General features: G+C 40.0%; 1 protein-coding gene across 5 annotated transcripts in view; it reads left to right on the forward strand.

Annotated features, from left to right (window-relative positions):
- The window catches only part of ARHGEF3 (Rho guanine nucleotide exchange factor 3), a 256,694-nt gene that overhangs the window by 230,060 nt on the left and 2,719 nt on the right, over positions 1-23,915 (forward strand). For 3 of the 5 annotated variants that reach the window (XM_050958474.1, XM_050958472.1, XM_050958471.1), the window contains 7 exons: positions 721-891; positions 4,650-4,712; positions 5,060-5,156; positions 5,250-5,326; positions 11,454-11,711; positions 16,446-16,616; positions 22,844-23,030. In XM_050958474.1, coding sequence (XP_050814431.1) covers positions 721-891; positions 4,650-4,712; positions 5,060-5,156; positions 5,250-5,326; positions 11,454-11,711; positions 16,446-16,616; positions 22,844-23,030 — 1,024 coding nt within the window. The remainder of the gene's footprint in view (positions 1-720; positions 892-4,649; positions 4,713-5,059; positions 5,157-5,249; positions 5,327-11,453; positions 11,712-16,445; positions 16,617-22,843; positions 23,031-23,915) is intronic. The other 2 variants (XM_050958473.1, XM_050958475.1) reach the window with 1 other exon arrangement.

The following is a 23,915-nucleotide window of genomic DNA, read 5'->3' on the forward strand; positions in this document are numbered from 1 at the left end:
CAAACTAAGTTTTCTTTAAATCTTCTAGGCTCTTCCCTTTCTCTGGAGGTGATAGGCTTTATTAGGACAGGATTGTATTCCTAACAGCCCAATAGCACCTTATTTCAATGTGACTAGTTTGGAATGTAAGGATGTGACCATACACTTTCCAGCTTATGGCTGCCTCTGCTGTTTAGCTAAAGATCTTAGCCTAAAAACATGGCCTTAGACTGTAATAGTGAGAAAAGGCCTATAAACAGGCAGACTGTGATTTTGATTCTTGTTTTGTACCTCTATAACTAACTTAAGTGATAAACCTATACCTAAATTCTTAAAGTATAGGCCTTTACAGACACAGACAGGCCTGAATATCTATAGCCTAAGATTCTTATTGACTGCAATGTGTATGAATGCTCTACACAGAATGTACACATTAATCCTATAACACTGAGGATAGGGAGCCAATATATGCCACTGCAGGAAAGAGGTTATTGAACTACAAATGGACCAGAAAACATGCTTTCACATGCCATTTCTTATGTTCTTAGTACTAAAATAAAAGGTTCTAGTGCCAATATCCTCAACAAATTTGGAAAAATTGGAATTGATAGTTATAGAAACCATTTAATTTGATTGCACAAATTATGCAACTTTTTCTTGTAAAGATATTATTTTTGCTTTGAGGAATCTGAAACGTGAGCAAACTGATCTAACATTTGACCTACTTTTATGTCTTGTTAGCGTTCTATCAGTTTCCGTAGTGACAGTCGCCCTGATCTGTTCACCCCACGACCGTGGTCTCGAAATGTACCCCCTGCTAGCACAAAACGAAGGGACAGCAAGCTGTGGAGTGAGACCTTTGATGTTTGTGTCAATCAGATGCTTACATCCAAAGAAATCAAGCGTCAAGAGGTACTATTGTTTCGATGCTTCTAAACTTTTGACAGTTTTGTCTAAAGCAGTGGTTCTCAGACTCTTTACTAAGGCAATTCACCAACTGCATTTTGTCTCTTTGCAACCCTACATTACATATATGCATCCTCTGTTCCAGCATCACAATTCTAATCCCATCCTGGCCTGGTGTGTAGGGAAGGCCCGGAGGTGGAGGAGTTGGAGAACGAGCACAGTCCACACTTGCCTGCAGTGGCGGCTCCTTTCCTGCAGGGCTGGGCTCAGCTCCCCATTTTGGGAGTTGCGAATTGGCACATGAGATTGCAGTGCCATTCAGGTTTGGTCTGGCTGCCCTCTCATCATGATAGAGTACTGTGGAGTACTGCGACTCTGAGTCCCCCAGCCCAGTAGGATCTGAGCTGCCACTGCGGTGCGGGGTGGCCTCACTCTCCAAAACCCCTCTCTCTGGGAGCTCCCCTGTATGTTTGTTTTTCACCAGGAAAATCTGTCCCTGGATTTGACAACCCATCTAGAACCTTTCTGTGACCTGCTGGTGGTTTGGGACCCATCATTTGGGAAACACTGGTCTAAAACGTGGAATTTAGGGATGATAGTAAATTAGTAAACATTAGCTCAGCATTTGAAATTATAGGGTAAAATCCTGGCTCCACTGCAGTCAATGAGAATTTTTCTGTTGAGTTCAGTGGAACAGGATTCCACCTGTGGTCTTTATAATGAAACCATACTCTGGTTTTTTGTTTTTTTAAAAAGAAGTTGTTTCAATAATTCCTGTATATTAACATTGATATTTGAAATTAAAATTGCTTGTGTGGGTGTGCATGTTTTGGGTGGTGGTGGTTGTTTTATCTATACTACCATAGTACCCACAGACCGCAATGAGAATAATGTACACGCTGGGTACTGCATGCACACAGGAAAGCACAATCTTTATCCCAGGGAGCTTTCAGTAGAAGAAGTTTTATTATACAAATAATGTTACTCAATTGACCAAGGATCTGCATTGGTCTCTGCTGAGTGCAGATCCTGGCACGGGGCCCTCAACTGTAGAAAGTCCACTGGTGTAATGCACCCACAGCCTCCATTGGTGGCCTTGCAGCCAGAGAGCAGCAACCCCAAAGTGGGCATGGCAGTCTGGAGATGGAAGTGTTTTCAGGACACCCAGAGAAAATGCTGATTCAAGGATGTCACTCTACACAGTCTCTGCTGGCTGTGCTCTTATAGCACTCTTCCCAGAAATGAACACTGGCCTCTAGTTAACAGTGTAGGTGTACATTTCTGCTCTTCTCTCAGGGTCAGGAAGGTAATTGTCATGTGTCAGACTGGTTAAACCAGAGCATCAGAGGTTCAGGAGAATCTAAACTTTTTGCGGGCAGGGAGGTCCAATTATAAGTTTCTACTAGGTGCCCTCTGCAAACATTTACAAATGAGGCACTGTCTGAAGGGTCCTTGAAGAAATAACCTTTACAGTGCTGATTTGCCCATTGTGGTTCAGTGCAAAAATTATTTTCAAACTCTGGAACCTCCAGAATTCATAGAACCAGAGGGTTAGAGGGGACCATAAGGGTCATCTAATCTATCCTGCTGCCATGATGCAGGACTTGTTGCGCCTAAACCATCCAAGACAGATGGCTATCCAACTGCTTTGTGAAAACCTCCAGTGAAGGAGTTTCCGTGACTTCCCTAGGCAGTTTGTTCCATTGTCCTACTATTCTTACAGTTAGGAAGTTTTGCTTGAGATTTAATCTAAATCTGATATGCTGTAGTTTGAACCCATTGCCTCTTGTCCTGCCCTCTGTGGCAAGAGAGAGAAAATTTTCTCCATCGTTATGGCAGCCTTTCAAGTATTTGAATACCTCTATCTATGCCAAGTTCCTGCAGCCTTTGCTCATATGGCTTCCATACCATCCCTTTGATTATCTTTATCACTTGCTTCTGGATTCTTTCCAGTTTCTCTACATCCTGTCTATATAATGGTGATCAAAATTGGACACCATACTGCAGCTGAGGCCTGACTACCACCAAGTAGAGTGGTACTATCACCTCCCATGATTTGCATGCTATGCCTCAGTTAATGCAAACCAAAATTGCATTTGCTTTTTTTGTCCATAGCCCAGTTCTCCAATTTATTAAGAGCCCTTTGAATTTTTCCTCTATCCTCCAAAGTGTTTGCAACTGTGTTCCGTCCCTCTCCTCCACCCCCCCCCCCACTCTGTTTCATCTGCAGATTTGATCAGTATGCTCTCTCTTTCTACAGCCAGGTCATTAATAAAGATGTTAAATAACACCGGACCAAAAACAGATCCCTGTGGAACTCCTTTCACTCTGACATCGTTCTATTAATAGTTACTCTTTGTTTGAGGTTGCTTAACCAATTATGTATCCACTTAATGGTAGTTCTACCCAGCCCACATTTCTCCAGATTATTTATGAGACTGTCATGTGGGACTGTCAAAAGCCTTGCTAAAGTCCAGGCATATTGTATCCACTGCATTCCCCCTATGCACCAAATCAGTTACCTTGTCAAAGAAGGAAATCAGGTTTGATTTGATTTATTTTTAGTAAATCCATGCTGGCTGCTAGTGATCACCCTTTCATCCTCAAGGTATTTGCAAATTGAATGTTTTATACATTGCTCTGATAGCTGCCCAGGTACTGAGGTCAGGCTGACTGGTCTATAGTTCCCTAGCTCCTCCTTTCCCCTTCCCTCCCCCTCTTAAAAGATGGGCACACCTTTCTCCAGTGTTCTGGGACTTCTCATGTCATTCAGGAACTTGCAAATACTATTCCCAATGGTTCTGAAATTTCTTCTGCTAATTCCTTTAGCGCCCTGGCGTGAATAGCATCAGGGCCCACTTACTTGAATTTCTTCAAATTAGTCAGAAAATCTCTAACATCCTTTACTTATCCTGATCTGCATCCCTTCCCTTTTATAGTCTATGATAACTTTGCTAGTGGTCTGGTTGCATGTTGTTTTTTGCATGAAGACTGAAGTAAAGTAGGCATTGAACAGATCTGTCTTCTTATCTTCCATTACCAACTCACCTTTTCCATTGAGCAGTGGACCCACACCATCTCTGTTTGTTTTTTGTTTTTTGTTTTTCTTTTTTTTGTCTGACCTATTTGGATACTATCATTAGTAAGAGATTGTACTGGAAGTGTGCATAATATTAAATTGCTATTTATTTCTAATAATAAAATGCAAAACTCACTTTATAAGAAGTGGCTAGTATGAGGAGAGAGTCCCACAGAGCTCTGTTTCCTTCAAGGAAAACATGGTATGCCAAATTAAAAATATTTTTAATACCACTTATACATTTAAAGCAACCCCAACATTTGTACCATTAGACAGTCTGGAACCTTTTGCCAATTAATGTTTTTTTAAAAACCCAAACACACAACTCTCTCATAATTAGCTGTATAAACACCAATTATTTTATATCAAAATATCATATCAATTATTTTTGGTAACTAAACTAAACATATAAAATGGCCTTCTGGATTGGAAACATGTCAAACCAAAAACTGTACTTCTGTAATTTTTTCAGACAAATGTTTCATGAGAAGTCTTGCAAGAACAAGCCTTCAAAAATAATGCTTAGCAAATAGGTGATTTTATAGATTAAATCTACATTTATTTTTTCAACTAGATTTAGCAAGAAAATGTAGCTGTGCACTAGTACAGTTGTTCAGAATATAACAGTAACTTTTAAAGTTGAGTACAATTTAAATAAGAAATTTATTGTGTCCTTTTTTTACAGGCTATCTTTGAACTTTCCCAGGGAGAAGAAGACTTGATAGAAGACTTGAAGTTAGCAAAAAAGGTATTTATATACATACATGATTCAAAAACTGCTTTTTTTGGGGGGGGGGAGTTGCCTTTTTAAAACACACACACCTTTTTTTTTATATAGTAGATTTAATAATGGCAACTGCCATCTAGTTAAGGTTGGAAAAAAATCCTCCCATAACTCTAAAGTGGCTGATGGTATTTTATTCAAATTTTCACAAGCACACCTTGTGTTAGATACCAATTAGAAAAAACTCAGTCCAAAAGTTGAATGTTTCAGAATGTTAAGAGTGTAAAAAACAGGGATTGTAGTAGTTTTAAGCGCTCTCTCTATAATTTCTTAGACATCAAATATATGCTAAAGTTTACTTGTTTTTGCAGGCTTATCATGATCCTATGCTTAAACTCTCCATAATGACAGAGCAAGAATTAAACCAGATTTTTGGAACACTGGATTCTCTAATCCCTCTACATGAAGGTATAATTCCGTTCAATGAATTATTATGATTCTACACTAATTTATACTTAGCATGCTCAGCAAGTAAATTTTTCTTTATTTTATTTTGATCAGATCTTCTTAGGCGGCTTCAGGAGGTCAGGAAACCTGATGGATCTACTGAGCATGTTGGTCATATCCTTGTGGCCTGGGTAAGGCAGATTTTATAATCAAATTTGAAGTTAATTTGTAACTGTTTCATTGGTTTGTATCTTTTAGCAGACCATTTATCTTTTATATTGAGTATCTCTTCAAAAGAATTTCAATTTTTAAAGAGACAGTTGGCTAATAAGAATTGCAATACAATCAAATTAGGAGCATTTCCCCTAAATTTTCTGAGTTTGTCATTTTAAAATTTAGAAAAGGATGTGTGTTCAAAGCTCTAGTTGTTTTAGTGATAAGTAGTGTTAAAAGCACTTTAAGTTGAAATCATGTGCCAGCCACCTGAGGATCTGACATGACCCCATGTTTATATGGAAAGATACAGAACCTTCCTTTTGTGAGGATTTAGATGGACAGTTTATTTTATGGTTAGAGGTAATTTGAATTTAGAAGATTTTATGTATATTCATATATAAATGTAAAGCTTTTTAGTTGAGGTACCACTCAAGTGCCAAAGGTACTTAGGCACCTAAGTCTCAGTTTTAGGCTGATTGTGATCCACAAAATCCCCACTGGCATGCTACCTCAGTCATTTTCTAAACTCGGTGCCTAAATTTTCAGGGTAAAAGTTCTCTCGACACCTAAATTCTTGCCTCTGGGAATGCACAGTGCCGCTGATGCCTATCTCCCACCTAATCCCCAATGTAATACACAAATAGGTGCTCTTCTTCCAATCTTTCCCCAGTCTCCCCTGTGGAACCCAATCTGGCATGAACTCGGAGGCTGCCAACTAGATTGTATCGCAATCAAAAGGGGGGGAGGGTGCCACCCATGTATTCACTTGGATTGTTGAAGACGCAAGTTCAGTTCTCCCCTCTGCCTGGAGGTGAGGTGGGAGGGGAAGAGGATTTGAACAGGGATCTCCTACCTCTCAATGGTGTGCTCTAACCCCTGAGCTATGGGATATTCTGATGTGGGGCTCCCTCAGTCTCTCCACTTGAAGCTGTTCCACTCCTTATAAATACTTAGTCACTGGGCCAGAGAGAGAGAGAGAGTGACTCTAATCCAGGAGTTAGGGCAACCACCTAGGTTGTGGGAGATCCAGGATCCAGTCCCCCTGCTAGAATGACTTTCTTTATATATTGTGAAATAGCTTCAGTATGATAAATGAGGGAGCTCCACATGTGAATGTCCCTTAGTTTGGTGGTTAGGGTACCTATTCTTCCCCATTCATTTTATAGGAAGCCTGGGTGCCTAATTCAGGCTTTGTGGATTGCAGTGTTGTTCCTCTGTGGATCCATGCCTAAACTCCCTAATCATGTGGTACCTTATTGAGCTTCTCAGCTGTCTGTAACTGGGGGATCCAGCTCAGCAGACTCTGAAGGTCTTTTGTGCTTTCCTTAGTGCAGACTTCAAAGCTGAATTAGTTCCTCTGGTTATCAAATCCCTGATTATTCAAAGGTTTTAGGTGCTTCCCTCCCCTCCCTAGCACCCCCCCCCCCAAAAAAGACTTTATGTAACTGAGATTGTATTATACAAGGCTGGAACCAACAAGTACCAAAATCATAAACTAGCTTTTGTTCTCAATGATATTTTGTTTAGGCCAAAGAGGTTTGGAAAAGCTTGTGGTAAACATTTGAGGCTTTTGGACACTTATCCAAACCAGAGTACTAAATCTTTTGAAGCGTTACCATCAATAGGTGATGTACAGTAATTCAAAAATAATCTGTAAATGTTCCTGCCATTTTTGATTGTCTTGTTTTTTCTTCACTCGGGTACCCTGACTGTTTATCTTAAAATTGTGGATAAAATTTTCCTGAGCACCTAAGTGACTATGCAAATTTTACCGTGTCTAGAGCAAACTAATAATTCTCCATAGAGTATATATCTTCACATCTAACACACACAATCCATTTTGTTTTTTTTAAATACATCTAGCATTAAGGTTTGCTTTTAACTGCAGATGCCTTTACGCTAGTAGGAACTGTGGACCAAGTAGTATAACGTGATTGGATTCTGGTGGTCTTAACAGAACAAAATAAACATCTTAGAAGCTTTTGAATGGAAATATTAAAAGCCATTCAGCCCATGAAATATTTATACCAAAAAGGAAAAAGTGAAAATGCCCCCTTTAAACAGAAACCCTTTGAGATGAAGGCAGAGGTGAAAGTAAGCCGGTAGGTCCGGTACAGTGTACCGGCAACAGCCAGTAGGCTGTGCCGGACCGCACTGGCTTCCACGGCGGGGATTTAAAGGGATCTGGGCTGCCCATGGCTGTGGGCAGCCCAGAGCCCTTTAAATCTCAGCCGTGGCTCTGGCGGCTGGGCTGAGGCTGGGATTTAAAGGGCTTGGGGCTCCCCGCAGCGGCAGGAGCTCTGAGCCCTCTACATCCCAGCCCGAGCCTGGCAAAGCTCGTGGTACCCCGTGGCGGCTGGAGCCCTGGGCCCTTTAATTTTCCCCTGAGCCCCGGGGGGCTCCCAGCCACCTCTTCATCTGAGAACCCCTGGTTGATTTTAAAGGCCCTGGGGCACCCAGCCACAGCTGGTGCCCCAGGGCCTTTAAATCTTGAGGCCCCACCCCTTCTGCATGAGGCCATGCCCCCTCAGGACTCCAGCAGTACCGGTAAGTCCTGTAAGTTACTTTCGCCCCAGGATGAAGGTGACCCTTGTTCTTTTTTACTTCAAATGAATGACTTATTTCCTATCTTGAAAGCCTATAAATGAATGAGTGATTATTTTTCTTCACTGAGCCATTTATTTATTTTATTTTATTTTATTTTATTTTATTTATTAAATGTGGCTGTTTCCCACTGTTTTGTTAAATGAATTTTCAGTTCCGTTTTCAATTATTTCCAGCAATTTAACTTGATTTCAAGTGGGTGAGGGGAGACGGACACAACACTTAAAGTGACTTGTTTGAGAGAATGAAACCATTTAAAAATGTTACAGTGGACACAAGTAATTTGGATAAATTCAAAATACTTAGCTACTCAATGTGAAAAATAGCAGTTGAATTTTGAGATGCAATATTAATTCATATAGTGAAAAAGCAAAATGTTTTTATTCATTAGTTTAGAATGATACATTAGTTATGGAGTATTGTAGTGAAGTCGCAAATAAATTATAATTGATTACCCTAAATGAGTTAGACTCATGGGTTTGTTACTCACCTGTGTAGGTGTTCAAACATGCAACCAAAAAGTGAAGTTTCCAAGACTGGGCACACACATATGTTTGGACGTTCCATTATCATGAAATGCACATTGTGTGCATAACTAGCCCAGACAGATATGAGAATCATGCCTCAAAATATAATTTTTACTTTTCTGGTGTTGCATCATTTTGTATAATTTCTGTAATTATAATCCATATTTATACAGGAGAAAGACTATAACATTTTCTGGTTCTCTAAATAATGGACAAAATATTTTATTTAAAAAAAAAACAGACTACCAATTAGTTTGTACACTGGCTTTTGCTTTTTACCTCAAAAGTTTTATCTTTGCCTTAAACAGGTATATACAAATTTATCTGTCTTTTGTATACATTTCATTTACTACAGTATTTTGGAGAACTACTCTCGTTAATATTTTCTTGCTCTATAAAATATGCTTTTGTTATATTGTCTTGTAAAAAGGAGCTTTTGCTCGACATTATTTTGAAGTTGCCACCATCACAGTAGGTTCATCTTGAACAAATTGAGAGAGCTATTCAGAGTGTGCAGAGGGAACAAGAAAACTGATGTAGTGTGAAAGCAGGATTATAGGAGTTGTTGGTTACCTTAAAAGCAGCAAAGAATCCTGTGGCACCTTATAGACTAACAGACGTTTTGGAGCTTTCGTGGGTGAATACCCACTTCGTCAGATGCATGTATCTGACGAAGTGGGTATTCACCCACGAAAGCTCATGCTCCAAAACGTCTGTTAGTCTATAAGGTGCCACAGGATTCTTTGCTGCTTTTACAGATCCAAACTAACACGGCTACCCCTCTGATAGTTGGTTACCTTGGCGGTTGGGCAGCATGGTAACAAAAGTAATGATCTGAGAGGCAAATGGGTAGTGATGTGCTCAGGATTTTAATTAGTTTTTGTGTCCACTACTTACTGCTAATTCTTTTTTTTGTAATGGAAATATTGGGCATTCACAGGGTTTTGAAAAGGAGGAAGTAGAACCTAAATTAGCAGTGACTCACGGACAATTTTAATTAAAAAATATAAATTACAAATCAGCAAAGTAAGTAAACTAGAATTCTTGAACCAGGATATTCTTTAAGGATTAAGTGTAACACATATTTCATTTTCTCCTAATGAGAGGTTAGTGATTTAACTGGATCCTGCTTCAGGTCGCTGTTCAGTAAGGTTCTTAGAACAAGCATTTCTTGATATACTAATGATCCAGAAAAGGGATTGCGCAGTCAGGTGCCAAAAGCTGCAGATGTTACACATTTTGGTTAGTCAAGTCCACAGACGACTGTATGGAAATTTAGAGGGCACTAACTAAGCCAGATAAACCACAGCCCAGTGGTAGATGAAATTTAAGTGTTGTTAAATGCAAAGTAATGCACATTGGAAGGGGGAAAATGAACTGCTCCTATACTTGACATGTTTCTAAATTTAACACTGTCAACTTGGGTCAAGGACCTGGGCATTGTTGTGGACAGCTCAATTAAACATCTCTGCTCAGTGTGCAACTGTGGTCAAAAACTAAACAAAATATATAAGGATACATAAGGAATGGCATGTAGAATAATATGGAAAATATAATTTAAATATAAATGCAATGATTCACCACCTTGAATAACATGTGCAGTACTGGTCACCCCATTTCAAAAAGGTTACTGCAGAATTAGAGGAGGTACAGAGGAAGGCAGTGAGAATTATTAGGAACATGGAAAAACTCTCGAGTAGATTTTTAAAAAGAGTAACGATAGAATAGAGACTAATAAGGGGGGAACGATAACACATAATAACGAATGATATAAAGGTGGTAGATCGGGAAATTCAGTTGTTCCTGTCTCCTAACAAAAGAACAACAAGAGGACATTCAATTAAATTGAAAGCCAGCAAATTCAAAACTGATAAAAATAAATATTTTTTTCTCACAACTCCTGATCAGACTGTGAAATTAGTGGCATCCTGTGGCAATAAAACCAAGAATTGAGCAACATTCAAAGCAGGATTGGGCATTTTATATAGATAACAATATCAGCATTTAATATAGTTAATTCTAAAAGCTTTTTAAAAGAGATAGAAAACCTAATCCTTTATGCCAATCTCTAATAGAGATTCGGATGAGACCTTCATTGTGATTAGATTCTACCACACCTACCTTCTGTGGGGTATCTTGAATCTTCTTCTGAAGTATCTGGTTGTGGCTGTTGTCAGAGAAAAGATACTGGACTTAGATGGACCCCAGGTCTGATCCAATGTGGCAGTTCCTTTCTTCCTATGGAAATGCTGCAGTGTTACAAAAATGTACAAAGCACTACCACCGTTCATTTTTGTTACTCAAATCTTCACAACCTCCAACAGAAGTCCAGGTAGTGTGGGCACTGTTTCAGTAAGTAAAGTCCAGGTCGAGGGGACTACTTGGGAGGACTCAGAGGGAACCCACAACAGGATTGAAAAGCCCAGAGGCTAGGTCATCCATGCAAAAGCATTGAGCCTCCTCACTGTCTCCTGGTTCTCTCTGGCTGACTGGTAGTGTCACCACAAAAATCAGGCTGTCAGAGCCTCTTCCCTCCAGTTGCTCCTGCAGGAGCCCTTTTCATTGGGGAGACTCCCCAACAGGAACCTTCTGAATTAATACTTAAGAGGTGATGAACAAACGATGGTGAGGACTATGTACAAAAGAATTTGCAAATTAGGAGTTAGAGCAGTATCATGACCAAATCCAAACTCCAAGTACTTAATTTCTGCCTTATCTAATGATTTACAGGAATAACTGTAGAATACTAAATTTCCCCTGCAGCAAGATAAATTAATCGGGGAAGATATACCTTGTAAACCTTATCTAACTCCCATTATTACTAATGAGCTATGGTTCAACACCAAGAAGAGAGACCTCTAAATTAATTTTAAAATACCTGTAGCACAGACGGGGTTTTGTACAGCACACTACCCTTTTGCTTTCAGTTTTACATCTTATAGTTTCAAAATACATTTTTCTCTTTCCTCAGTTGCCTTGCCTAAACTCATATGATAGCTACTGCAGTAATCAAGTAGCAGCCAAAGCCTTATTGGACCACAAGAAACAGGATCACAGGGTGCAAGACTTCCTACAGCGCTGCTTAGAGTCTCCTTTCAGCCGCAAACTGGATCTCTGGAATTTCCTTGACATCCCAAGAAGTCGCCTAGTGAAATACCCACTGCTGCTCAGAGAAATTTTGAGGCATACTCCAAATGATCATCCAGATCAACAGCACCTTGAAGAAGCGGTAAGTTTGTGTTGGGTTTTTTTTGTTTTTTTTAACATTTTATAGCATTTAGCTTCAACTCTGAAGGGTGTTCCATAAAACTAATTCTAAACTAATGAATGGAGTGTCTAAATATGTTGATTTTTTCTGAAGATGTAATTCGGTCATATGGCTGTTAAAGTGACATCCAGAAAGGGTAGATCATTTTCTCCCTGGAATAGCAGCTTCAGCTTCTCCATATCAGTTCTACTGGGGTGCTGGAGCCACTGCATCAATGTAAGGGCCTAATCCAGAGGACATTGAAATCAATGGAAAGACTCCCGGTAACTTCAGTGGACTTTGGAACAAGCTCTAAATGCTGACATGCAGCCCATTCTCTGGACATCTCTTGATCATCTTTTATAATGTGGCCTATGGTCTATGGAGGCCCAATGTGGAGACTCCCTCTTACCTGCCTCTTCATTCCCAGCTTTTAGGGGGTTGTAGAAGCACTCCTGTTCAGCCAGATTGATTACCTGAACAGTCTCCATACCCAGGTGAATTTCACCCACAGAAATCGTACTGAAAATGATATGATTTGAGCTGGCCTCTATTCCATGTTTTATTCTGATCAGTTTATGAGGTATGAAATAAAAACAGAGGAAGTGAGGTGAATTCAAAGCATATATTTTTAAAGGAAAGGACCTGATTGACATGTTGACAGACTTCCCTTCCCTTCGCCCTACCTTTTGGGACTATGGCATGAATGTCACAACACAGCTAGTAAGATGTATTATGCAACAAATGTGTTTGAAAGAAACCATTTTACATCCTTTGCAGTTATTTTTTTTTAACACCCCAGGCATAATTATTACAAATTAAATGGAACTACATTTAATTAAAAGTTCTATCATTATCAGAATTCATTATTAGCCTTAGTTGTATGTAGAGCTTGTAGATTTTAAGTTACTTGCTGAAAAATTTAGGGTTATCTTTTGACAATATAATATTTCACAAAACATCACAGAGTACACATCTGCTATCACTATGCTACTCACTACCCAGATGCCTTGCTCAGCTCTACTCCTTAATATAAAACAGATCAGCTATGATGCAGAATTTAGAGCCTCAGTATGTGGAGTTTACATGCAGATTTAAGTTTTAATCTACATGGTTTACGACGTCTGATTTTTTCTATTATAAATGTCTAATTAAGGTTTGTCACTTTTTATTTAAAGAAACAGTTCTTGTTCTTTATTTCAAACTTTTGTTTTGTCTCTAGCCAGTGTCTGGTAAAATATCTTCTCATTTCAAAATGCTTCCTTTCCAGGAATGATATATTTGGTAGGTGTTTTAACAGTATATAATCAGGATAATTTTTCTTGGTATTACAGTAATTTCATATTAAATAGATTACTGCAAAACTGTCAGAGTAGTGTTTAACTTTGAAGTGATGTATTTCACAAACTGTACAGTTGCTAAGTTAAATTCAGGACAAGTAATTACTAAATGTTATCTCTTAAAACTATTCGGTTTATAAGATAAATTTGTGCTCCCATCTGGAAATATGCTCTGCCAGTTAATCCCTGGTATATTTCTATTTGAATTGATAGAATGAATCTGGGAAAGAATCTTGAGGAAAAAAAACCATACATTATGCATATTCTACAGATTCTGAATGGCTACATATCGCTTTCAGCCAATCTGTTCAAAAGGATATACATAACTGTGAGATTATTTACCAGTGACCCTGGAATGAATGGTAAAATTCCAGTTGGCTACAACTCTCCCTATTTGCATGCCCAAAACTCAAGCATGATGAATCAATTAGTAACTCATTTACTTACTGAATATTGCATCTTCTATTTAAGAACTGTTTACATGCTGCTTACTAAGTACTCAAATTTATTAGTGCATTTCCTCACAGAACACTTTCTCCACATATTGTGAATAGTTGCACTTCAATATTTGAATTGTGTTGATGTAATTTCTGTCTCTGGTTGAATGAAATTCACTAACATAGTGTGATTTTTTTTTAATAAATTTTGTTTTGACATATTCAAGTATTTTGAGTTTAAAATTTGCATTTTGCAAGTAGTCAGGCTAGTGATACTTATGCTCGAATGTTTGCAGAAAATGCAGATGATTGTGAATGCAGTCTAAAAATGTATTTTCTAATTTAAGTGACTATTTCCTCAAAACTTTCTTCAATAGCAGCTCATTTCTACCTAAAAGAACCATGGCCACCTGGATTTCCAATTCCCTTCCCATGCTGTCATCATCTCCAACACCAGATAGTGAATACAATTACATTTTAAAAGGGATTGCTCTTAGTGGGGTAGGAGAGAAAGATTTAAACCTTCAGGCAGTGAAGAGAGAAATTGAAAAGGGGTGGGTGACTGGGTGAGGATTGCATCAGAAATTTAGGTAGCCAAATAAACATGTTTTTGTTTTGAGCATATGGCTGAGGAGTTCTCAAGACAATAGCTAATCCCTGGAGAATGCAGAACACAGGGAAAAAGTGAGAGGGAATACATTTAAATAAAATAATAATATGAATGTATCCTTTTTATCTAGATAATGAACTCTTCAGAGTTTATTTAGCCGGTGGGGGGACAGTTATTAGCTTATAAAACAGAAGCACCTTGAAGCTGTTAGCTGGGAAAAGTACAGAACCAGACTGCAAGCCAAAGACATGACATAAATCCATACATGCAAAATGGTATTTGTAGGGAGATTTACTATGGTAGTGTAGAAGATACTACTTTTGTCCTTTTCTGGACAAATTTTATAGAAGTGGCATAAGGTACTTTAACACACACACTCCCCTCACACACGCAAACAACACATTAGTAAATAAGTGTTGTATTGCATTATTGTGACAACCGATGGTGATTATGGAAAGAAAAAATTATGGGCTGTGTGAGCCCTTATCTTAATGTACTTGAAATTTAGGATTGTAACAAAATTTGTAGGTCATTTTGCTGTATAGAAGTGTAGTGATTATGAGGTAGCAGTGATAAGGCAGTAGCAAAAACCTACGCTCCCTGTAAAATCTGTTACCTAACATGAAAGTTCAAAGGTTAGATTTCAGCAGACAGGATTTCATTTGAAGATGAAGAAGCAGTTCGTTTAGCATAGGAAAAGTCAAATCCACTAAATTCCAGTGAACCTACCCAGCAATATTTTCATATTTCATTTGATATTGTAATTACTGACCTTGCATATTAACTTTACTAGCCTTTGTATTTCACAGAGATCAAGTTGTATAATGGTACTGATGGCTGCTGTTCTCAAAAGTTCTAAAGGATAACGTATCTGAAACTGCCTGATATGATATAACTATAGGTTTAAATTAGTTGTTTATGGCTTCCGTGGGATCTTTGTCTACCTTGTACTTTTCAACTCCCGCAAGTGTAGGCACAATAATTGAAATTAGACTTTTAATGATATAACGTGCAAGTATCAGAACAATAAAATACAATTAATTTGCCGTTATTCTCTTAACAAGTGTAATTTTCATAACTGGCACAAATTCAGTGAGAAAAGCCAGGCTAATATTTTATTAACAGTACTACTTAGTCACCTGCTCTCACCACCTAGAAATGATGCTGAGAGAGAAGAAGTTAATTTATTCCTGACTGTTAATCTCTCATGTGACCTTGGGCAAAACACAGCCTTTCTGTACTCAGTTTCTCCATTTTGTAATATGAGGATAATAAATAGTTGTTATTATATTGCCCACAAAGTAACAGAAAAATTACTCATAATCCTGATCCTGCAAACATACATGCTCAAGTATAACGTTAGTCATGTAAATAGTCTCATTTAAGCCAATACAAATACTCAGGTGAGTAAAGTGTTGCAGGAACAAGGCCTTAATTCGTTCTGCTGTACATTGTTTGGTACAATATAGAAGATTCTGAATGTGATTTTTATATTCCATAAATATACATATAGGCTGTGTATTTGGTACAACCATGTATGTACATAGTGTGTGTGTGTGTGTGTGTGTACATACATATACAGTAGAACCTCAGAGTTACGAACTAACTGGTCAATCATACACCTCATTTGGAATCCGAAGTATGAATGAAGCAGCAACAAAGACTAAACAAGCAAATACAGTACTATGTAAAACGTAAACTTCTTAAAAAAAAAAAAAAAAAAAAAAGCTTTTTTTTTTTAAACTAAGGAAACTGTCTCTGTGTTTGTTTCATTTAAATTAACATGGTTAAAAGCAGCATTTTCTTCTGCCTAGTAAAAATTTCAAAGCTGTTTTTAGTCAATATTCAGTTGTAAACTTTTGAAAGAACAACCAAATCGTTTTTTCCAGAGTTAGGGGAACATTTCCATTATGAACAACTTCCATTCCCGAGGCTTTCATAACTTTGAGGTTCTACTGTAAACAAATTTTAGTTGAATAAAAAATGCATTTGGTTTCACAGTTAAATCTGTTTACCTTCATTCTAAACATTTAGGGCTGATATCAAGAAGCAAGCTTCAGATTTCAAAGAGGCAAAGTGTTAGAAACAAACACAAAACAAACTATAATACCTGTACACATTCTCGTCTGCTCTATTCTGACTCTCACATTCATACCTTACACTTGAAACCTTCCAAACATGACCACCATAAGACGAAGAAATATGAAATGCATTGTGAAGTAAAGTGACTTTTTTCCTCTTATCACCTTCTTACAATTAAGAGAGAGTGTGAAAGGCCCATCTGATGGAAGTTGAGATATTTTCATTCCTCTTTGTTCTTTTTCCATAGATAAATATAATTCAGGGTATAGTTGCAGAAATCAACATTAAGACGGGTGAATCTGAGTGCCAATATTACAAAGAGAGGCTCATTTATCTTGAAGAAGGCCAAAAGGACGCACTGATTGATAACTCGCGTGTGGTGTGTTGTCACGGTGAACTAAAGAACAACAGGGGAGCGGTAAGGAGTAAATATTTTTTATCACTATATACTTTAAGATAAGGTCTCTTCAGTGCTATGATGTTACAAGTTGAGGTAGAGAGGATATAGCATCAGTTCAATTTTGAGAGAGAGAAAAGGTTATTGGGACCATTGTGTTATGCAGGATCCTGTTCTGTGAGATTCTATCCCTCCATGGAGGCCTTCAGGAGCACGGGTGAGTTCCACAGTGTCACACTGTATTTAAATACCTAGGAAATGGCTCACTCATCTTCTGGACTGCTACAGTTACATCTATTTATAAGAAAGGTTAGACTTGATCCCACTGTCATTAAAGTTAAGGAGAGCAGGATCAAGCCCTGGACGTGGAAATATTAAATAGTGGTCCCAGCTCATGTGCATCATTTGTGTTTTGCACTAGGAAGGCTGTGGGAGAATTGCCAATTTGGTTGGCTGGAGATGAGATAACTGCTTTCCTTTAAAAGAAAGGGGAAATTGCAGATGCCTTTTTATACTTACTGTAGAAAAGATATGCAGTACTTACTAGAGCCCTGGCTGGATAGTCTGATCCGCAAAAATTGTCCATGGATGTGGATATCCACGGATTTGCAGGGCTCTACTAACACCTCCACAGGTCACTGTGCACCAGTGATTCAGGGCTGTGCCAAACCCTTGTCCCCTAACAGCCCCTGCTTCTCCCCAGAGACCTCCTGGCAGGGAGGTTACAATCCTGGACCTTCATGTGCTGCATTGCCTTCCCAGTCAGGGCTCAGTGCATGCAGCGCTTGGCTCACTACGCAGGAGCACATGGTCACGTTCCTTTCTGGGACTTATAGTTTACGTTCTTCCTCCAAGCAATCTGGAGATTACAACTCCCAAAATGCCAGTGGGCTAATGCCACATATCGCAGCTCGCTGCTGCATGATTCAGAGAGCCAAGCTGGAGCTTGAGGGCTGGGTGACAGCCAGTCCATTTGGGTGAGTCTGTGTTGCAGAGACACAATTTGTATCCACATCTGAGCTGCGAGCTGCAAAAATGGTCCATCCGTGGATATCCGCAGATTTGCAGGGCTCTGCTTACTAGCCAAATATTTAAACCAAATTTGCTTAAGTTTCTTGAACTAGGAAGAAAGATTGGTGAAGTTTTGTGAAACTTTTTGCTTGTATCTGTGAAATAATGCCAAAATAGGACCCAACTATTTTAATTACATTTCAAGTATCAATGTGGTGTTTTTAATCATCTTGCAAATAGCTTTAGTCTTTAATGGTCATATGCAAATTTATGAATTTAATATGCTAAACATGAATTAATTAATTTCCATGCATTATATTATAAACTGCTTAAATCTAGCTCTTCATGACTGAATACTAGATATGTGTTTCTGAAATGCAACCCACAGTAGTGAGTTAACATGTAACAGAGGACGCATTAGCTCTGAGGCTCAGTCTAAACTACAGCTTTTTACCATGACTTTATAACCAGTTAGAGACATAGTAACTTTAATCTGTCACAAGTAATATGTTTAGTTTGTGTCTATGCAGAAGCCTTTCTACACTGATTGTCATAGAAAGAAACCTGTAAATCTAATAAATAAACCTGCAGCTGAAAATATACTGACTGGATAAAAATTAACCATACAATGTGCACATTTTAGATTACCGCCAAATGCATGCATGGGAAAAATTATACAGGGTATGTGTGTCTCCCGGAGTATATGGCACCTATAAATATGGCTAAATTGGTGTGTGTATGAATTCTGCCTCGAATTTAGAATAATCTGTCTTTATGTGCATGCATTTGATTGGTAGTCTAAAATATGCAGGTTATAATGGGGGAGGGAGATGGTATTATAATGTACTAGATTGTGCTCTTGGGGGCATAATTCACCCTGATGTATTTACAACTACAATTTTTAAATCCTCATATGCAAGTCTTTGGCTAGTAGTTCAAAAATGCCAAAAATTTAATGTTGTTTAAGTCGATATATCTCCAGTCATTTATTAGAACTGTTGAAATTCAGTGGGTGGCATTATGTAAGTTTAACTGACATACTGAAGAGACCCGCTTTATCTTATAAACTTACTTTACATGTAATTTTCATTATCATTTGTCACCAGTGAATATGTCCCACTGTGTATATCTATGGGGCCTTATTCATCCCCCAGGAAGCCAAAAGAATACCTGCTATAAGCTCCTGCATGGTGCCAGTTTTCTTATGGTAGGGATCAGAACCCTATTGTGCTAGACACTATGGACAAATAAAGCCAATCCCTGCCCCAGAGAGCTTAGTCTTGGCAGTGGAAAGTCTGTTTCAGGATGAGGCTCACTAGTGCAAGCTCCCCAACTCCCAGTCGGGAGGCCCTTTGCTGGATCCTCGTAGCCATTCAGTACAACCCACAGAATGGATTGGGTGAGCTGGAGCTGGGGTAGGGTCAGATGGGACAAGAGACTGATTAGAGGCCTCAACCAGCTCAACTCTACATGTATCATTGCTAGATTGTAAAGCTACTCATCCTTGGTAGAACCCACACAGAAAGCCAGGAGACATGAATCCCACGCTCTGGCACATTTCAGTAGGGTGTAGAAGTTAATTTGTTTGAGCCTAAAAATGGGTTTAACTAGTGCAAACTTGTGTATGTTATAGCAACTGTTTAACCAAACAGATAGTTTAAGTATCAGAGGGGTAGCCATGTTAGTCTGGATCTGTAAAAGCAGCAAAGAATCCTGTGGCACCATATAGACTAACATGCTCCAAAACGTCTGTTAGTCTATAAGGTGCCACAGGATTCTTTGCTGCTTTTACAGATAGTTTGTTGTTCTTCGAGTGCTTGCTCATGTCCAATTCTATGTTAGGTGTTTGTGCACTGCATGCACCATTGCTGGAGAGTTTTCCTCAGTGGTATCAATTGGGCCAGTTCTAGCACCCTCTGGAGCTGCACACTTATGCACTGGTATAAGGGGTGCTGCTGGCCATGCATCCTCTCAGTTCCTTCTTATCACCTGTGACAGTTGCTGGAACAACCCTTCTTCCTCTGGTAAGGCTTTGTTCCCAGTGTTTAATGGACTCTTATCTTCATAGTTTAATGTAAATATTTTTTTGTAATTATTGTTAGCGTAAATAGTTCCTGTTGTCAAGAGACTTCTTCACCCAAAGAGCCAGGCATGTGCTGGTCCCTGGGCTTCAAGCCTTGTACCTTATGCAAATCTATGCCTGGGAATAACCTGCACTCCAGCTGCTCAAAGTGCTTGGGGGAAACTCATATGAGGGACAAGTGCCAGATCTGTTGAGACTTTAGACCCCACACTAAAAAGAACATAGACATTAGGCTGAAGGGTATACTTATGGAAACCACCCTGAGACCAGTCTTAGAGCCAAGCCACTCCAATTTGGCAAAGAGTACTTTCTCAGAGCAAAGTGCTCCCTTGGTACTGTTCACCATCTCTGGTGCTGAGAGAGAAGCACAGAAAGCAGCACCCCAACAGAGGGTGCTTGCTGATCTAGAAGAGAGACAAGCTGGGGAAAGGCAGCACAATGAGACCAGTGCTGGGCTACTCTTCCTCTCCTGGACCAGTGATGGCACCATCAACTCTGCTTGGAGCACTGAATCCAGTGTAGGACCCTCCACCAGCAGTCTCATTGTTGCATCGACCCCAGAGGCTTTCCAAGCAGCTTGGGACCTTCTTTCTCTGCCAGTTCCTCCAACTCCAATAGGAAACCTACCAGCTCCCCTGACTGGAAGCAGGATGGAACAAGGAGCATCGGACTCCTTCCTGGCCCCCCGGCACCCTCTAGGGACAAGTCTTCCCTGATCCTGGTATCTGTTCTGCTGTGGTTTCCGAGAGAAGGCTCCTCTTCTGAGTCTGAATCTTACATGCCATCTAAAGCCTACCAATGGCACACAGTTTGTACCACTGGACTTCGGTGCCAGTCTTCCTGCCAGCACCTGGCAAGCAGGTCACTAGTCAGTGCAGCGGCTTTATTGGAACCCCTGGAGATTTTCCCCAAGTACCAGGTTCTCCCTCCTATCACTCCTACTCAGTGATTTCTGAGAGACAGGCTACCACTCCTTCCCACTCAGCACCGGACTCCAGATTTGGTACTGATGTCCAGGAGATGGCTCTAGTGGATGTAGTTGTTAGGCAGAGGAAGGAGCTCCACCTCCTCCTCTCCAGACGAGGCTGTCACAGGACCCTGTAACCTGTTTTCTGCAGGATGACTGCAGGGCCCATCAGGCCCGTCTGAAGCAGGTCGCTGTGTACCTGAGTCTGGAAATTGAGGAGCTCAGAGACATCACAGAGCCTTATTGATATCCTGGCTGCAGCAGCTCCCTTAAAGGTGGCCTAGCCCATGAATGAGGTGGTGATGGGACCTCTGGAGGCCCTGTGGCAAACTTCTTCTCTGCTCTCAGAGGGCTGAGAAGTATTGTGTGCCAGCAAGTAGGTTCGAATACGCGTGCGCGTGTGCGCGCTCTCTCTCTCTCTCTCTCTCTCACACGTCCGTCCGTCCGTCCCTGGTGATATCTGCTGCAAACAAAAGGGACAAGGAGGACCAGTTGAGTGCTACCCCTAAGTAAAAACACACCAAGAGACTAGACCATTACAGAAGACTTTCATCAGTGGAACTCCTTGACTAAATGTAAAAGCTCCCTGCCCCCAGGATTCAAGGCAGGAATATGTTGCCCTCTTGGAGGAAGGTCAGAATGTGGCCAGGACCTCTCTCCAGGTGGCTCTGGATGCTGCCAACTTGGCAGCTAGGACAATGGCCTCCGCTGTCACTTCCGGCCTTCCTCACAATGTCCAATAGTCTATCTAAGACCTCCCCTTCAAAGACTCCTCTCTGTTCTCAGAGCAGACTGACACGAAACTTCAGGGCCTGAAGGACTCACCAAGATCTTTAATATCCATAAACAGTTTTTTTCTGAGAGCACCCTCTGTGTAGCTGGCGTGGCCGTTGATAACCACTATCCCAATTTTTTTATTCAGATTCAACATTAAAAATAATAGCATGTAACTCCTACAGTGTGATTGAAAATGTGTACTCACTAGAGGTGCCTTCCCCAGCATCACGCTCCGCTGATAATTGGTCTTGTGAGGGGATGGGCTCCAGAGTTTAAAAAAAAGTTCTTGGCTGTTGGGGAGAATGGATCCCCTGCTTGCCTGCCGTGCATTCTCCTCTTCGTCAACAATGTCCTCCTCATTGTTGCCCAAGGTCGCCCAGGGCTCCTGGGAGGTATCCATGGAGTGTTTTGGGGTAGTGGTGGGATCACTGCCTAGAATTGCATGCAGCTCCTCCTAGAAGTTGCATGTCTGTGGCTCAGAACCAGAGCGACTGTTCGCCTCCCTTCTTTTCTGGTATGCTTGCCAAAGCTCCTTTATTTTCATGGAGAACTGCTGTTTGTCCCTGATGTAGCCCTTCTCCCCCATAACCTGTGCAATTTTGGCATAGATGTTAGCGTTTCTTCTGCTGATTTGGAGCTTTGCCTGCACAGACTCTTCTCCCCACACAGCAAAACGATCCACTACCTCCTGTATGCTCCATACTGGAGCGCATTTGCAGCCTTGAGCATCCATGGTCAGCTGTGCTGACAAGCTCTCCACACCAATTAAACAGGAAATGAGAATTCAAAAGTTCCCAGGGCTTTAACGGAGGTGGCTGTTTCCTATGTACCTGGCTGAAGTGCAGTGGAGTTGAAAGTACTCTCCAGAGAGATCACAGCGGAGCACTGTGGGACACCTCCTAGAGGCCAATTCATTTAAATTACACAGCACAGTGTCTACACTATCCCCATATTCACGCATGGATGTCGACTGAAGCGGTACGCCTCTCGTGGAGGTGGAGTACAGAAGTCAACTTTACAAGCCTTTTAGGTTGGCAGAAGGGACTTGGTAGTATAGACACATATATTATTAACTTGACCTAATGCAGCATATGTCAACCTAACTTTGTAGTGTACGTGGCCACAGTATCTCAGTTTTCTCCTTAGTTTACATAAGTTACATGTGGGTATGAATATTTATACTATATTAGGCCACCAACAGTATTATAATGGGAGGGAGAGAAGAGAGTCCCAGTGATGGATGTGGTGAATAAATTTACATTTATTTATTTATGCCTAAGCAAGGGGAACTAAAAGTGAATATATATTGTTAAAAGAACACAGAGATATATATTACAGTTAAAATAAACTTTGTTTAGTGACTTTTTAAAAGGAATAATGATTTGAATTTCCTTTTATGCTTTTTAACAGAAACTGCATGTCTTCTTGTTCCAAGAAGTGCTGGTGATTACCCGAGCTATTACCCATAATGAACAACTCTGCTACCAACTATACCGGCAGCCCATCCCAGTAAAGGATCTTGTCCTGGAAGATTTGCAGGATGGAGAGGTGCGACTAGGTGGATCCATACGTGGTGCATTTAGCAACAATGAGAGAAGTATGAATACACTTTTGACTGGAATACTGTATCATTAGTTCACAGGGAATAGATGTATCTTTGAAATCTCCCTTCATTTAAAATAACACTTTAGGTCCAAAATTTGACCTTTCTTTCAAACTGTTGTTATACAAGACTCTAAATGTCTATTTTAAAAATCCATCATATCAGTAATGGGATTCTCCACCCCACCCCCCAAAACACAAATGTGCGCACGCACACACACACCCCTTTACTGCACTGGGAAGTGGAAAAGGGAGTAGAACGTAGTAGCAAAACAAGAATTTATAAACAGTCTCCGCAGAGTATATTTTGAAATTTTGTAGCTTATTTAGAAACCTTATGACAAGATTCATCTATTGTGATTCTTCATCTTGTTATGGAGGCATTGGCTGCTACTCCACTGTTAAGGTTGTGATCCTGCAAATACTTACGCATGTGCTTAATGTTAAGCATCTGAGTTATCCTTTTAAAGTCAACTAGACTACTCATATTCTTAAAGTTAATCATGTTACATGTTTTTTGAATCAATGCCTATGAATTAACCAGGTTTCCAGTACAAACCATCTTTTAACCTTTCTGAAAAATAATTTTGAAATTTTTTTGTGACTGATTTATGTTGTGGGTTACAGGTAAGAGGGGGCCCAAGCTGCCACAGGAACAAGTAGTCCTGGCTACTCCGTAGGGAGCAAAAGTGAAATTTCACAACTCTGAAAGGCTGTTTATAGCCAGAGAGGCTCCACGGGGCTCTGGGGGTAGCATCAACTCTACTGAGCTGCTTAAGATTCCAAGCTTGAAATGGTAAACTGGCATAGAAGTCAGCCAGTTTAGGCATTTGTGGTTGGTTTTATGCATGTATAGCATCACTATATTGGCTGAACTTTA

This window comes from Gopherus flavomarginatus, chromosome 6 (genome assembly GCF_025201925.1).
Source record: "Gopherus flavomarginatus isolate rGopFla2 chromosome 6, rGopFla2.mat.asm, whole genome shotgun sequence".
In the NCBI taxonomy this organism is placed as follows: Eukaryota; Metazoa; Chordata; order Testudines; family Testudinidae; genus Gopherus; species Gopherus flavomarginatus.